The sequence below is a fragment of the Chiloscyllium plagiosum genome, unplaced genomic scaffold, assembly GCF_037043375.1.
Source record: "Chiloscyllium plagiosum isolate Xiang-an unplaced genomic scaffold, Cpla_swu_hap1 HiC_scaffold_14, whole genome shotgun sequence".
NCBI classification, from domain to species: Eukaryota; Metazoa; Chordata; class Chondrichthyes; order Orectolobiformes; family Hemiscylliidae; genus Chiloscyllium; species Chiloscyllium plagiosum.
Genome location: NW_028270152.1, coordinates 73825846 through 73843464, shown reverse-complemented (window position 1 = coordinate 73843464; position 17619 = coordinate 73825846). Strand labels below are relative to the sequence as shown.

At 43.7% G+C, this 17619-nt stretch overlaps 1 protein-coding gene across 1 annotated transcript in view; it reads right to left on the bottom strand.

Annotated features, from left to right (window-relative positions):
- LOC122559137 (cadherin-related family member 4-like) overlaps positions 1-17619 on the bottom strand; it is a 327985-nt gene that overhangs the window by 21647 nt on the left and 288719 nt on the right. The window contains exons 9-15 of the mRNA XM_087993996.1: positions 15544-15724; positions 13883-14033; positions 11484-11586; positions 8640-8849; positions 6452-6597; positions 2385-2526; positions 643-869 (exon numbers count right to left, since the gene is read on the bottom strand). Coding sequence (XP_087850122.1) covers positions 643-869; positions 2385-2526; positions 6452-6597; positions 8640-8849; positions 11484-11586; positions 13883-14033; positions 15544-15724 — 1160 coding nt within the window. The remainder of the gene's footprint in view (positions 1-642; positions 870-2384; positions 2527-6451; positions 6598-8639; positions 8850-11483; positions 11587-13882; positions 14034-15543; positions 15725-17619) is intronic.

Here is a 17619-nt window from a genome sequence, read left to right as displayed (position 1 = left end):
AAGATAAGCTGCAGAGCTGGTGGCAAGTGGAGTTTAATGCAGAAAAGTGTGAGGTGATTCATGTTAGAAGGAGCAACAGGAATAAAGAATACTGGGCTAATGGTAAGCTTCTTGGTAGAGTAGATGAGCAGAGAAACCTCGGTGTCCATACAGATCCCTGAAAGTTGCCAGCCAGGTTGATAGGGTTGTTAAGAAGACATGCGGTGTATTGGCTTTTATTGGTAGAGGGATTGAGATTTGGAGCCACGAGGTCATGCTACAGCTGTACAAAACTCTGGTGCGGCCACTTGGAGTATTGCTTACAGTTCTGGTCATCGCATTATAGGAATGTTGTGGAAGCTTCGGAAAGGGTTCAGTGGAGATTTACCAGGATGTTGCCCGGTATGGAGGGAATGTCTTATGAAGAAAGGCTGAGGGACTTGAGGCTGTTTTGTTAGAGAGAAGAAGGTTGAGAAGCGACTTAATTGAGATCTATAGGATAATCAGAGGGTTATGTCAAGAGACATTTTGGAATTGTAAGTGTAAAGTTATTTGTTCCCTACCAGCTGTTCCAATGAAGCTTTCGTATTGTATATCACCAGATAATTCCTTTTGAAAAACCAGTCTCACTAGGTGCTGGCAGTTATAATCTCCCACACTTACAGTTGATGGTGTAGTCGTAGTTGGTGTGGTAGTTGTCCAAGGAACTACGTGGACAATGACAATCGCCGTGGTTGTCAGTTCAACTTTTGAATCAGCACCGTTACTGTCGGTGACCTGAATGAGGAGTTCAAAGGTCGTTGGGTCAGAGATCCCATCTAGATTATACGAGAAGGTGTTTCTTGAGAACAGGGCACTGCCCTGGGAAATGAAGCGGTCGTTTATATTTCCTGGTGGGATTAAATAAATATAGTTTTAATTGAATATTAGAAAGTTGCAATATGTAGATGGGGCAAGGATAGTGCCTTAGAGACAAGTTAAATTTCACTCATTTCCCACCCTGGGAACAGTGAATTCTGACCTGTTATTAATAGTATTCTTTGACAGACAGTTGATCTTGAGAGTGGAAAAGCAGACTGGCACTGAGTACCATCTGCTTCCACTTATACATTGCCAGAGATCTGAGGTTTGACACTGGCACTACTGACCTCCATCAACACACTCCTGAGATACCAGAGACACTGGGGACTAAAGTGTCCCTAGTAACCCCTCCAATCCTATTGACAGTTCACCAAAGAATCATATTTCTAAATCTCCTTTCCCTATCTCATAATATCTCATGGGTAATACAATAGTGTAGGTTAGATGAGCTTCAGATTGGTTTCACAGGGTGGCGCAACATCAAGTGCTGAAGGCCTGTACTGCACTGTAATGTTCTCTGTTCTAATACTGTACTGAAGTATAGTCGCTGTTGTAACTGAGGTAAATGCTACAACCATTTTGCACTTGGCAAGCTCTCAGACATTCTGTCCTGGATATTCACCCAGAAAGGTTGCAGGGGCTCGGGCGGCAGAAGTTGAGGTCTCTCTGGGTGCTGCAGAGTTTTAATGCCACAGTGTGTGACAGATTTCCTAACCAGAGGTCAGCCTGTTAGATCAGCTTGGCTCCCGGGTGGGTAAGGACATCTCTGGAGGTAGCTGCAGAAGCAGGCATGGCATGATCCCAGATGCTAGGCTAGAAGTTGTCCAATCCTTGGGGGAAGAGTCTTATCAGGGTGTTTGGATAGGAAGAGTGATGAATGATGGAGTGGGAGATTGGGAGAAGGCTAGGAGATAACATTCCTCCTTATGGACCACAAATGGGGTTCGAAATGCACTTATGATCTCCCTAAATCCATTTCTAGTGTCACCTCATTTAGATTTGGTGAGATTCCAGAGGCCTGGCAAAAACAGTTTGAGAATGTTCACAGTAATGTTGGAATTGCCAATCTGCCTCCTGTTCTGTCTCCATTTCTATTTCTAAGTGGAGATTTTAAAATTGGACCAGACCCAAGACATACCTTGTTGGGGTTAATGGGTCACATGCCTACTATAGGGAAAGCCCCCACCCCACCCCCACCCCCACCCCCCCAACACCACCCACACTTCCCAAACCATCCTGCGAGAACCTCAGTTTAGGCCCTGGTCTGACAGACAGCAGCTCCAACACTGCACCACCCCTCAATGGGGCATAAGTCTAGATTTTGTCTTCAAGTTTCTGGAGACGGATGCCAAGCCACAAACACCTGGCAGCAAGACAAGGGTGTCACCAACTGGTGCTCACCCTCCCCTAAAGGCTCTTAGAGCTTAAACACACCTCCAAATAGTTCCAGCCCAAAGGGGTGTTACGCAGCATATACCAACCACGCAAGGGAACTGGCAGCTCCTTGTGCTTGTAAAATTGCGATACAGATAAACAGGTCTCACCACCAACAATTCTGTAGTTGAGGAGATCAGAATCTTTGTCAGTACAGAACAGTGTAACAATGGGGAGATTGTTTGCTCGTGTAGAGTAGATTGTTTCCTTGTAGAACGGGGGCGAACATACAGGAGGAACATCATTTACATTCTGCAAGTAAAGAATGCACCGGTCAGTTGTGTGCTGCCATTCCCGCACTGGCTCACTCAGGCTAGTGTTTCATTGCCTGGGAAAGGTTCAGCTTTCAATCTTGCCACAAGGGGGAATGGGGTGATTGTACGGTGGGGAGGCATCACCCACAGAACAATAAAGGAAAAGCCGATATGGATCTACCTGTTGTGAACATGTAGATGTCACTTTAAGGTTTATACATGGAGTCAATTGTCCTATATTGTTAAAAATCACACAACACCAGATTATAGTGCAACAGGTTATTTTGGAAATACAAGCTTTCAGAGCGCAGCTCCTTCGTCAGGTAGCTAGTGTGGCAGGATCATAGGACACAGAATTTATAGTAAAATATCAAAATGTCATAGAACTGATGTGATATATTAAACCAACCTAAATTGCTGTTAAATCTTTAATCATTTAGAATGGGATGCAGTTTTCCAGTGATTAATGTGTAAATCCCAGAATTTCTTTCAAATCATGTTCCCGAGATAACTTAAGGTTTTATTTTAAAGAAATGACATCTCGGCTCAGACAATGTATTGAAGGTGTGAGGTTAGAGTCTGCCTGCGTCCTAACCTTGAGTCAGACTGGTTTTATTTCCAAAATAGGAATTTATAAAATGTCACATGGACTGACTGCCGACAGATTGTATGCTTTTTGAACAAAATGGAATGTATTTGCAAATACAAATCTTCTAAGCTTTTAAAGATTTGACAGAATCTAGGTTTGTTTAATACTTTGTGTCAGTTGTAGGTGGCAGAAATGGCGGAGAATGATGCCATGTACACAGAGTTTGGTGGGGTGGAAGGTGAGGACCAGGGGGGGTTCAGTCCTTGTTGTGGTTGGAGGGGTGGGGTTTGAGGGCAGAGGTTTAGGAAGTGGACGAGATGCATTGGAGGGCATCCTCAACCACATGGGAAGGAAGGGAAATTGCGGTCTTTAAAGAAGGAGGCCATCTGGTGTGTTCTGTGGTGGAACTGGTCCTCCTGGGAGCAGATGTGGAGGATTTGGGAATAAGAGATAGCATTTTTGCAGGAGGTGGGTGGGGAGAGATGTAATCCAGGTAGTTGTGGGAGTCGGTGGGTTTGTAGAAAATATCAGGGTTGAGTCGTTTGTCGTTGATGGGGATGGAGAAGTCCAGGAAGGGGAGGGACATGTCAGAGATGGTCCAGGTGAATTTACATTCATCCTCCACCATTTTTGCCACTGATAAACAGACCCCACCACCAGAGATATATTTCCCTCCCCACCCCTATCCGCTTTCCATAAAGACCGTTCCCTCCGCAACTACATTGTCAGGTCCTCCAACAACCCACCCTCCCCTCCCGGCACCTTCCCTTGCCTCCACAGGAATTGCAAAACCTGTGCCCACACCACCACCCCCTTCACCTCCATCCAAGGCCCCAAAGCAGCCTTCCATATCCACCAAAGTTTCACCTGCACTTCCACACATGTCATTTATTGTATCCGTTGCTCCCGATGCAGTCTCCTCTACATTGGGGAGACTGGATGCCTTCTCGCAGAGTGCTTTGGGGAACATCTCTGGGACACACCAGCAACCAACCCCACTGCCCTGTGGCCGAACACTTCAACTCCCCCTCCCACTCTGCCGAGGACATGCAGGTCCTGGGCCTCCTCCTTTGCCAATCCCTTACCACCCGATGCCTGGAGGAAGAACACCTCAGCCTCTGCCTCAGGACCTTCCAACCCCATGGCATCATGGTGGATTTCACCAGTTTCCTCATTTCCCCTCCTCTGACCTTACCCCAGTTCCAATCTTCCAGCTCAGCACCTTCCTCATGACCTGTCCCACCTGTCCATCTTCCTTCCCACCTATCTGCTCCACCTTCCCCTCTGACCTATCACCTTTACCCTCATCTCCATCACCTATTGCACTCTCGGCTACCTTCCCCCCAGCCCCATTCCGCTCCCATTTTTCTCTCCACCGCCAAGACTGTCGACCTCATTCCTGATGAAGTCCCGAAATGTGACTTTTCCTGCTCCTCGGATGCTGCCAGACCTGCTGATTTTTAACTTTGTCCACCCCAGTCCAACACCAGCACTCCACATCATGTCCTATATTGACCAGCGTATGGACAGTGGGCACTGTTGCTTTAGCAGAGGAGAGGGGGAAGGGGATCGCGGGTGACTGTGTATGTGAGGGGCTGCTTTTTGGTCCTCAGCAAGCTGCCGTATTTGGGACACAAGTTGGTCGTGGAGAATGTGACAAAGTCTGTGAACATGTGGCAAGGGCCAGACCCAGCGATCAAGAAATATATGTGCAACTTGGTTAAGTCCTTATGATGCAGGATTACATTCCTGGGGGTGTGAGGACTAAACTTATTTTCTCTGTGAGCGTAAGTCAGATAATGAAAGTTTGGTTCTTTTGAAACTTGAAGAGCAAGTATTGGTTTCACAAAGTGGGCGATTTAATTTAAGAAGCTGGATTTGACGCATTTATGAGACTTGCTGGCACCAAGTGTTTTCAGGAAAAAAGATAAGTCACTGTCCATCAGCAGCTTGTGATTTGGGTACAGTTTGTCACAGAGAGAGAGCAGTTGGTGTTCAGAGCTCCAACATCCTGTCAGTCAGAAAAGAAACAGCATTTAAAGTCCTCGGTAGGACTTGAACCTGAAGTAGCTAGCTCAGAAATATGGAGCCTATACACTGTACCCCAAGACCTACTGAAGCAGTTCACAGAGAAACTCTTTACTCCTGGAAGCCCAGCCTTATCAACAGATCCAGGTTATCTTCATTATCCTTAGATGTTCGAACAGGTTTAGGCCATTCAGTACATTGAGTCTGCTCCACCGGTCAATGAGATCCTGGCTGATCTGATAATCCTCAACTCCACTTTCCCCATAATCTTTGATCCCTTAGTATTTAAGAATCTGTCTATCTCAGCCTTGGAATATACTAATGACCCAGTCCTCCAATGGTAAAGAATTCCACAGCTTCACTATCCTCTGAGAGAAGAAATTCCTCCTCATCTCTGCCTTAAACAGAGGACCTCTTATTCTGAGATTATGCGATTTGGTCCTAGACTCTCCCACAGTAGGAAACAACCTCTCTGCATCTACCCTGTCAAGTCATAGAGTCATAGAGATGTACAGCACGGAAACAGACCCTTCAGCCCAACTCATCCATGTCGACCAGATTTCCTAAATTAACCCAATTCCATTTGCCAGCATTTTACCCATATTCCCCTGAACTCTTCCTAATTATATGCCCATCCAGATGTCTTTTAAATGTTATAATTGTACCAGCTTCCATCACTTCCTCTGGTAGATCATTCCATACATGCATCACCCTCTGCATGAAAATATTGCCCCTCAGGTCCTTTTTAAATCTTGTCTCTTACTCTTTTTAAATAAAGTTGTTAAATTGATAGTTTTTCAATCCTTTGGGACTCTTCCAAAAGCTAAGAATTCCTAGAAGATTTTTACCAGTGCATCCACTATCTCTGTAACTACTTCCTTTAATATCCTAGGATGCAGTCCATCAGGTCCAGGAAACTTATTAGGCTTTAGCCCCATTAGTTTCCCTAGCACCTTTTTCCAGTTGTGTTTACTATTGTGTTTATTTCCTTTGCCCCTTGACCATTTTGTAATTTTGGGCTCATTTGCATCTCCTCCATTGACATTCCATCTGAAAGGTCAGGAAGTGGAGGGAAATCATCGACAACTGGCCAGTGATGGGATTGGCAGACTTGTGGTGGTCTTGTGTTCCAGAATGGAGAATGGGCACATTTACAGGAAAGAAAAAAATCATTTTTTCCCCCCCCCCTCTTTATTGGTTCAACCTTGGAAGAAGTAAATGGAGGCACACTGCCTGGGTAGGCTGGAGAGAGGAGGATGGAATCTACTGTCACTCTGTCAGATATGCAAAATGCTCCCTCTCATACCTGAACATTGATGGTGTACTGAGCGTAACTGGTTCTTTGTTGGAGGCTACCAGACACCTCATTCCGATTCATGTCAACCGCCTGAATTGTCAGTGTATAGGTGTCAATTCTTTCGAAATCAAGTGGAAACAGAGTGTTGATTTGGCCTGGAAAAATAATGATCAGAAATCAAATTGGGAGACAACTGACAAGTTAGAAACCACACAGTTTATAAAATACAAACGTAACTGGATAGGAAAATCAAACCATAACACCAGGAATATTCGACAAGGGGTTGGGGCTTTGTGGGACAGCCAGGAAAATGGAGTCAATGCCACAATCAAATTAGGTCCATATCCCTTGATTCCCTGGATCCAACAAACCTACATGTAGTGACGTTGATGCTAAGAGCTTCAATTGACTACTGCCTCCACAGCTCCCCCCAACCCCTCAACCAAAATCAGTGCTTCCTGGCTCCAATGTTAAGTGCCTTCTCTCTCATTTAAAGGTGCACCCTCTTGTTCTGCATCCTCCCACCAATGGAAACTGTTTCTCTATGTCTATCCTCTCAAATCCATTTCACATTGTAACGTTTTGAATTCAATGTGACGAAGAGGTGGATAAGAAGAGAAAAGAGTATTGTTCAATTCAAAATGCTAGTTCTGTTTCTCTCTCAGCAGCTGCTGCACGATGTGCTGAGTATTTGCAGCACTTTTCTATTTTCACCTCAGATTTTCAGAGAGATCTGGGTGCTTCGCACAGAAAGTCTGAATGCAGGGACAGCAAATGGGGATCTAGTATGTTGGCCTTAATTGTAAGACTATTTGAGCAAAGGAAGGAAGTGTTGCCAGAATGTCCAATTGGGTGAGATCACACAATGTGTGGTTTTCTCTCTCTCTATATATGTATATGTATATATGAGGAAAGATACACCTGTATTGGAGGTGGTACAGTGAAGGTTCACTCGACCAGTCCCTGGGATGATAGCCTTATCCTATGATAAGAGGCTTAGTTGATGGATCTATATTCTTGAAGTTTAAAAGAGAGGCGACCTCATTATAATATACAAGATTCTGAAAGGATGTGATACTATGGACACTAAGGCCTTTCACTGCCCATTGCTGGGGTATCTAGAACACAGGACACAGTCTCAAGATACGGATCTAATCATGAAGGACTGAAATTCAGATAAATTTCTTTACTCTAAGGGTTGTGAATCTTTGGAATTTTTTTTACTGCAGAGTATGGCAGATATTCTAGTGTTGAAAGTATTTAAGGCTCCTGGGGAATCAAGGTGTTATGGAGGGTGCGTAGGGAAGTGGGGTCAAGATCCAGTATCAGTCTCATGTCATTAGATGGCAGAGTGAGATCCAAGAGCCACATGGTCTCCTCCTGTCTCTATTCCTTATCTTCTCATACAGCTATCCTGGTAGTCTAACACCAGTTAAGCTACAACATCATTCCAAATTAAACTGTAAGAGTAGATCAACCGAGTGAAAGAATCTTTGGAACTGATGTCAAGAGATTACTCATCACACAAGGAGTGAGCGATGTGTGGAATGGACATCAGTCGGCAGAGGAAACAGGAACCTTAGGTTCATTTAAGGAGTGACTGAATTCTGTTTTTTTGGGAAGACTGTTGACTTTCCTTGGATTGATGAATCAAATGCCATTCTCGGCTCAGTGTCCAGCACATGTGCTTCTGAGTCACACAGTTGTGGCACTCCAGGGAGTAATCTTTCTGATGAAAATGTTACACTGAGGCCTGACCTGCCTTCTCAGGGGAGGTAAGAGGAACAGCAGACTATTCTCTGGTATCCTGGTCGATATTTATCTCTAAACAATACCACAAAAAACAGACTATCCACTCACTTATTAATTGTTTGCAAGAGTTTACTGTGCACAGGTTAATTACTACATTTCCTACATTTCAGCAACATCTACAATTCAGAAGTACCTCATTTATATCTCGCATGATACAAGGTTATGAAATCTGCAACATGAAAACATGTCCTTTCCTTTCAAAATACTCTTAGCTACTTGTGCCCTGTGATTTGGAGCAATGCACTCAGTCAATAGGCTATCAGGCATCTGTCTGTTTCTTTTGATCCACTGTTCCCTGCCACCATCAGTTCCATACATAAACCCAGCCAATGCCTTGAACAGATCCAGTAGCCCCAGTCACTCCCACAATATGAAGAACACTAACCAGTGTATGGGTGAATGTAGAAAGTTGGTGGAGCATGATCAACAATGGAGAAACGCAAGTTATTATAGACCCAGTCAGCATCTGTAGCATTCACTACACCCACCAGTGTGTTCACTGGACTGTTCTCTGGAACCGAGAATGTTCTGATGCCATGAAAAACAGGGGGAAACTCATTGACTTGACTGACAGTGACCAGCATTGAGACAGTTGCTGAAAACAAATCAGAAAAAAATAAAGTTAGAAAGGAGACACTGCAAATTCCTTTACTCAGCTCCACCTACAACAAGAAATATAGGCTGCTCCACTGGCTATTTTCCTCTCTTGCAGTTGAAAGGAATATAAAACCAGAGCTTCAATAGGTATATGCAAAAGGAAGGAAGTAGCCAAAGTAATCAATACAGGCAAGATACTACAGATGCTGAAAATCTGAAACAAACACAGTGAATGGTGAAGAAACTCCGCAGGTCTGACAGTTAATATTTTGAGGAGAAAGTGAGGACTGCAGGTGCTGGAGATCAGAGTTGAGAGTGTGTTGCTGGAAAAGCGCAGCAGGTCAGGCAGCATCCAAGGAGCAGGAGAATCAACGTTTAAGGCCAGAGCCCTTCATCAGTTAATATTTTGAGTCTTGTATGAATCTTCCTCAGAAGGAGGAGGAAGTTGAAGGACACTTAGAAGAGCATAACACAATCAGGCTGATTTAGCACGGCTTTGTGAAAGGAGAAACTTTATTAAGTTTCTTTGACAATGTAACAAACAGGGTTAATAAGGTGTACCAGTAGATATGGTGCATTTTATAATATTCCACATAGAAGTTTACTACAGAAGAGAAGAGCTTATGGTTTTGGAGATTATATATTTGTCAGAATAGAAATTGACTAACATATAGAGTCAGAATAAATGGGTCACTTTCAGGTTGAGGAGATTTGCTTGGTTGATTGTTGGCATGAGGGGTTATCCACTGAGTGCTGAGTACGTTGGACATTGGAGTTTAGCAAAATGGGAGGTGAACCTTTTAAACATAAGATTTTGCAGGAGCTGGCTAGACTAAATGATAGAACGATGGGGAAATCTATAACTAGAGTACACTGTTTCAGAAGAACAGCTCACCGAATTGAGACAGAGGTGACGAGGAATTTCTTTTCCCTGAGCCATTAACCTTTCTTTGGTGTAATTCCTTTTTCCTGAAGCAGTGGGGGCTGTGCCATTCTATATAATGAAGGTGTGATATACAGTGAGGGCTGGGTTATTGTATATAATGAAGGTGTGATATACAGTGAGGGCTGGGTTATTGTATATAATGAAGGTGAGATATACAGTGGGGGCTGGGTTATTGTATATAATGAAGGTGTGATATACAGTGAGGGCTGGGTTATTGTATATAATGAAGGTGAGATATACAGTGGGGGCTGGGTTATTGTATATAATGAAGGTGAGATATACAGTTGGGGCTGGGTTATTGTATATAATGAAGGTGTGATATACAGTGAGGGCTGGGTTATTGTATATAATGAAGGTGAGATATACAGTTGGGGCTGGGCTATTGTATATAATGAAGGTGAGATATACAGTTGGGGCTGGGTTATTGTATATAATGAAGGTGTGATATACAGTGAGGGCTGGGTTATTGTATATAATGAAGGTGAGATATACAGTTGGGGCTGGGCTATTGTATATAATGAAGATGAGATATACAGTTGGGGCTGGGTTATTGTATATAATGAAGGTGTGATATACAGTTGGGGCTGGGCTATTGTATATAATGAAGGTGAGATATACAGTTGGGGCTGGGTTATTGTATATAATGAAGGTGTGATATACAGTGAGGGCTGGGTTATTGTATATAATGAAGGTGTGATATACAGTGAGGGCTGGGTTATTGTATATAATGAAGGTGAGATATACAGTTGGGGCTGGGTTATTGTATATAATGAAGGTGAGATATACAGTTGGGGCTGGGTTATTGTATATAATGAAGGTGAGATATACAGTTGGGGCTGGGCTATTGTATATAATGAAGGTGAGATATACAGTTGGGGCTGGGTTATTGTATATAATGAAGGTGTGATATACAGTGAGGGCTGGGTTATTGTATATAATGAAGGTGAGATATACAGTGAGGGCTGGGTTATTGAATATAATGAAGGTGTGATATACAGTGAGGGCTGGGTTATTGTATATAATGAAGGTGAGATATACAGTGGGGGCTGGGTTATTGTTTATAATGAAGGTGAGATATACAGTTGGGGCTGGGTTATTGTATATAATGAAGTTGTGATATACAGTGAGGGCTGGGTTATTGTATATAATGAAGGTGAGATATACAGTGAGGGCTGGGTTATTGAATATATTGAGAGTGTGATATCCAGTTGGAGTCTGAGTTATTGTATATATTGAAGATGTGATATATAGTTGGGGTTTGAGTTGTTGAATATATTGAAGGTGTGATATACATTGGGGGTGGTTATTGAATATTTTGGAAGTGTGATATACAGTGAGGGCTGGGTTATTGAATATATCAAAAGTGAGATATACAGTGAGAGATGGGTAGTGAATATATTGAAGGTGTGATATACAGCATCTTGATTATTATAGGAGTAAAGGGGCTCTGGAGAACTGATAGGAAAACGGAAATAAGGCCAAGATCAGCTGGTCATGACGATACTGATTGGTGCAAAATGAAAGTGTGTTCTTTCTGAGGAGGAGTGATGTTGGCTGGCTCTGGATGACGGGGTCTCCATTACAGCAAGGTACTAGAAGGTAACCAGTTGAGGAGATTAGGGATGGATAATCTCAGTGTGTCAGATCCAGTCTGCGTGAGTTACTATGGAGCACTGTGATCCTTACTTGTCCGTGGTGGGGTTCCGGTGTCTGCTACAATGATCTCGGCTGTGTAGCGGAAACCCAGACCTGCCAGCTCACTAGAGTCATAATCGAGGCTCTCGTTCAGCTACAAGAACAAGCAAAGATTGTCAGCGGTCAGTGTTGGTACGACAGTAACCCTGGAACCCTTGCAGTCAGTCCTGCCTCATCACCTGGGCGTGGGGAATCCAAAGCACTGTACCACAGCACAATGTCTTCCTCCCCAGCTCTGCCTTTCTCCCCCTCTGTGTATCCGAGGAAGAGCCATAACTACTGGAGACAGGAGGCTGTGTCTGGGGTGGATGAAGGCAGTGAAGATGTGCCCTCCCTGTACAGTGATAAACTCACTTAGACCCTGCAGCACCAACCCCATCCTCCCAACAAAGGTGAGCACTGAGGGGGCATAGCTGCCATTTCTCAGGGGAGTACAGGACTGGTGGTGTATGTCCTGTTGGACAAGGAGAGGATGCAGGAGGCAGCAGAGCAATGTTCCAGCCAAGGTTTATCTGCTGATCGGGTGCTGTGCTTTCTGCTGGGACCACCCCCCAGTTTGAATTATCTCAGCACCTTGCTGAACACCCTCAGCCCAACACAACGCAAACTCAGCTTGTACATGCCCAGTCCCCCCACACCAACACTGCTCAAAGGATTCATGCAAGAATGCTAGACTAACAGTCCTGCCAACTATTTAACTATTGATCTGTCTTTGATGTGCTGTAGCACTCTCAATTGTTTATTGCCCGCAGAGTGAGAATGGTGTGGTTGTTCCTGTAATCACCAGTCTTCAGGGTCTGTCTGGCAGAATACAGATGAGTAGAAACAATAAGGATGATATTCAGGGAGCTATCACTTCACCCACTTCAATCTGCCAAGTCTGAGAAATTCTCATTTTATCAACAGCAGTGCTTTAAAGACTGATATATTTTCATTATTTTTGATTGTGCACTAAAATGGAAAAATTATTACTTTTTTAATACCAAGGACTGTGGAAGAAATTGCTGCATTTTTGAAAATGAGTTACTAAAATTAATTGTGAGTTTTAGTGACAATGCTTTTTTATTTAAGTAGTTGGGGGGGTGGAGAAATAAGATGGCACATTGCCAGGTTTTGCAAGTTCGCAGTGTGAGGTTTGCCCAGGAACAGAGTGTTGATTGGCTTGTGCCGTTGTGAGCAGTTGCACATGTGAGAGGCTAGCAACCTGACAACAGCTTTCTGATTGGCTCCTGGGCAGAGGAGTGTCCAAGCGATACAAAGAGCAGACAGCCTTCAGGCTGGAAGAAGCAGACTGTATCTCTATATCTCTGCAGACAAAGTAGCTGCAGTATGAAGAAAACCAGCTAGTATCACATACGATTTGTTATAAGCTGTTTTCCCTAACTGGTTACTCTGAATCTGAATAATTAATATGCAAATCTCCAAAGAACTGAGTATTTGAAAACGTAGGAATCAGAGAACCGGACTTGGCAAGCAGAAGAAAGATCACATTGATTCTGAGGACTGGTTACCCCAGTAATTCTTGTGCTTCTATCCATAACACCTTTCTCTTTCTGTGTTGATTCGTATGTGTGTGCAGGGGTTTTAAAGGGTAGGGGATATCATTTTAACTTGTAACTAAATGTTGATAGACATTAACATTTACCTGTGATTAGAATGTACTTGTAATAAACAATGTTAAATACAGGAATCTGGTCTTTATTTTCTGATTCCATCAGATGGGTAAATTGGACTCTTTGTATATTTTGATTAAATAATTACGTTTTCAGCAGACCTGGGAAGTAATGGGTCTGAGGAGTAAGCCTGCTTTCTGTAAGGGTCATACCAGGATCACTGAGCTGGGTCCATCAGAGCAGCCACAACTCTGGCCCCAAAGCCAGGAGACGGACAGCAGTGATGATGGCTGTGTCGCTTACCATGGGATTTCTTCTTCATAAGTCATCCTGAGCTTCTAATGTTTGGATATAGTGACCTTCCCAATTATATAGCTGCTACCCGGAGAAGGACATCCATCACCTTCCACACTAACAGAGAAGCAGGACAAAACCTTCATTCGAATGAATAAGGATCATTGGCTGGTATCAAATGTGTGCCCCCCCGCCCCCCCTCATTGATGAGCCCATAACATCAAAATACATAGCAGTGGAAGTAGGCCATTCAGCCCATCAAGTCTGCTCTGACATTCAGTGAGATTACGGCTGATCTGATAATCCTCAAATCTACTTTCCTGCCTTTTTCCCCATAACATTCAATTCCCTGATCCACTAAAGGATTCCACTCCCTTAAAGTGCTCAAGGAAAGCCTCAGCCATATCTGTAATCCTAACCCATTCCCCAGTTTCAGTCATTGTGAAGTTTCCTGGGTTGTGAAAACAGCCTACGGCCTCTTACCATCACATTATTAGCATGGTACTTGAATTTGAAATGTGAATTCTCGTTGGTTACAAGTATATATGTAAGGCCAGTCTCGGAGTAATCTGGATCATTGCAGGTCAGGTGGAAGAGAATGCTTTCTTTGGGAGTGGTTTCTGGAATCTCGGTCCTGGGGAGAGACAGGAAGAGTATTTATTGACATGATGTAGGATATACAGTATCTAACTTTCTAATGCTGACACTGAGACAAGCTTTTGGATTTTTTAGTCCAGGCCTCGAGTCACCTTGCTGTTCCTTTGAGTTATTTTCTCTTCTGCCTTTGTACAAATCAAGCCAGTGACAACTTTTTGCCCTACTCACTCCCATTTTCCTGTATTGGACCTTAAATCTTCAACCTGGTGAAAAATCTTGCACACCTTTAGCAATTTCAGAACTGTGTCATAAACTACTCTGCGCAGCCAAGTAGATAACATCAAGTAAATGCTAATAGATATGGAGTGAATAAAGACCATAAAACCAGCAATTATTCTCCTTTCAAAGGGAGCATGTGTCTTAAGAAGCTTCTGCCCCATGTGAAGATTCTCTAAATGGCTCCGACAGAAATTCCCTGACTTTATCCAACCCTGCCTTCACATCCTGGGATTCCTCACAAATGCAAATAGGCTTTTTTTTTTGATTGTTGGTTCATTTGCAAATTCTGTCGCAATCAAAAACTCATTTCTGAATTTTAATCAACTGTGGAATTAGTCAGTGCCTCTAATTTATCTTCGCAGACTGTAACTCAAAGACCATGATTATAGAAGGGAACGGGTGAACAGAGGACTTGCTCAGGATAGCCCATACTGCCTTCCAATCTTTTAAGTCAAACACGTTTGCCTCAATGTAGGAAATTTGTGCACAGCAAGCTACCACAAATAGCATTGAGTAAACGATCAAACAATCCAATGACCTTGGTTGTGGAGTTAATATTAACCAGGAATCTGAGCCTGGTATCTGTGCTCCTCTGTGGAACAGTGCAATGGCATCTTTTCCGTCATTCAGTGCTGTTCTGGAGTGTCTCTCTGGATTGTTCAGGTCTCCACAGTGGCACTTGAACCCACTAGCCTGCAGGGGTGGCAGTGCTATTGACTGAGCCAGGGCTGCTGGTAGGATTACTTGAATCTAAATAACACCAGGTAAAGGAGGTTCCATCCAGGTTGGAGGAAATGCTGATAGTTTATTATCACTGTGTTTAAAAAGATATCAATGCTCTTCTATAGGTTCAGCTGAGCACAGCCACAGTACCAGCTCAAGGCTTGCGAATTCCGGAAAGTGAACATGTTGCCATCAGCACAAAAAGTCTGAATGAGCACTCCACAGCTAAGCAGCCCAAGGGCTGGAGGTCAGGGAGCTGGGGGTGTGAGGGATGACAGTCCGGGAGCTGAGGGTCTCGGTGTAGGGGCTTCAGCGGCTGAGGGGCGTGGGGCTGAGGGTCTCGGGGCTGAAGATCTGAGTACTGGGATTCTGGGGCATGGGGTTCGAGGAGCTGGGAGTCCAGGGGCTGCGTGTCTACAGATGGAGTTCTGTGGATGGAAGTCCAAGGGCTGAGTTGACCATCCTACTGCTCTGCAAATGGTCGACTTTGCAATAACTCACTTAACAGAAACCGTAGAAGGAATGATGTCCCTTATGACACTTACACGAAGATGGGAGGAGTGCATTGTGGGTCATGATCATTCACATCTCTTACATAGACTGTGACATTAACCACTGAACTATAAAGGTAGCTGTCATCAAAAGCGACTATCACCAGGAGATTGACGGCGAGCCCTGGATTCTGATCCAGGTCAAGATCGGACGAGGTTCTGATGATTCCACTTTCTGTAATTGTAATAGAAAGAGAAGTTTCTGAATTGAATGGAACACCATTGTTCTTGCTATAGCCCCCATAGAAACCAAAGAAGGGCCGAAAAATGTTATGGGCAGAACAATCCCAGGCCTAGAGAGATGAGGGCAGTGCTGGGAAATTTGGGGAATTCGGAAGAGATCTTTCTTGATGCTGGGAGCATTGAGTTTTGTTTTCCAGCTCAGCTACACCTCTCAAGGAAACATTTTCACTAGTGGGTGGCGAGAGGCCAATTAAATTGGGATTATCATTTATTATTCCTTAGCCTAACCACAGGAATGGTGCACAGTCCCATTCTCATACCCATTGGATAGAAGCTCAATGTTGAGAATTCCCGACAGGAGGGTGCCAGCAGTTACTTGCCCACCCAGCTCGCTGCTTGCTCCTCCAGACCTCCATCTTGGACACACACCACTAACATCTCAGGGCACATTCAATAGGCAATGACCACATGCATCTCATGCTCACAGACATTGGTACCTGACAGGTATCCTTGTATCACAACAGGACATTTCCACTCCACTGGCACTACACCTCTATACTACTTTGCACAGTTCCTTTTAAATATACCACCAGTGCCAGGGCTGCTGACACATCCAGTGATATGCCACAGTGTCAACGACTGTTTCTCTACCACATTTAGGGTGGAATGAAATGTCCATTCAGTAATTAGAAGTTGGCCTAACAATAGGAAACAGAGGGAAGGTATAGATGGGCATTGCCCAGGCTGGAGATGTGTTAAAATTGGTGTTCCCTAGTGATTGGTGTTGAGGCTCTTGTTTTATCTGATTTATATAAATGATGTGGAGGTAGGTGTTGAGGGCAAACTCTCTAAATTTGTAGATGATACTAAACAAGGGAGAATAGATAGTCGTAAGGATGTTGTTGAGTGACTTCAGGGGGACATTGACAAGTTGGCCAAATGGGCACGCACCTGGAAGATGGATCTCAATGCAGAGAAATGTGAGGTAATGCATTTTCATAGGCAAAAAAAAAACACAAGGAGACAATATAGACTCAATGGTACAACTTTGAGAGAAATACAGGAGCAGACAGACTTCGGGGTTCATGTATATATTTCTCTGAAGGTGTCCAGGCATGTTAAAAAAGTTGGAAATGTGTTTCTGGAAAAGCGCAGCAGGTCAGGCAGCATCCAGGGAACAGGAGAATCGACGTTTCGGGCACGTCGATTCTCCTGTTCCCTGGATGCTGCCTGACCTGCTGCGCTTTTCCAGCAACACATTTCCAGCTCTGATCTCCAGCATCTGCAGACCTCACTTTCTCCTCAAAGATGTTAAAAAAGTTGTTAAGATGCTTTATAGGATCCTTGGGTTTATAAATAGAGGTGTAGAGTATAAAAGCAGGGAAGTGATGCTACATCTCTATTAATCATTGGTCAGACCACCATTTAGTGTTGTGTTTAGTTCTGGGTACCTTATTTAAGGAATGACATCAAAGCCCTGGAGAGACTGCAAAGGAGATTTACTAGACTGATACCAGGAATGAAGGATTATAGGTACAAGGAAAGATTAGAAGATTAAGAGGTGACATTATTGAACTGTTCAAAAAGATGGACAATTTTTACAGGGGAAAGAAGGATATTGTGTTTCCATTAGTTAGCACATCAGTAACTAGGAGTCACAGTTTCAAGATTGTCAGCAAGACAGTTAGGAGTGAGATAAGGAGAAACTTCTTTACTCAGAGAGTTGTCAGGATTTGGAATACACTGGCTGAGAGACTGGTGGAGATGGATTCTCCATAGGAAGTTTCAAAAGAGAGATGGATATAAATTTGAAATTAATAAATTTAGAGGGCCATAGAGATAGGGCGAGGTAACTCTTTCGTGAGCGTGTACAGACACGATGAACTG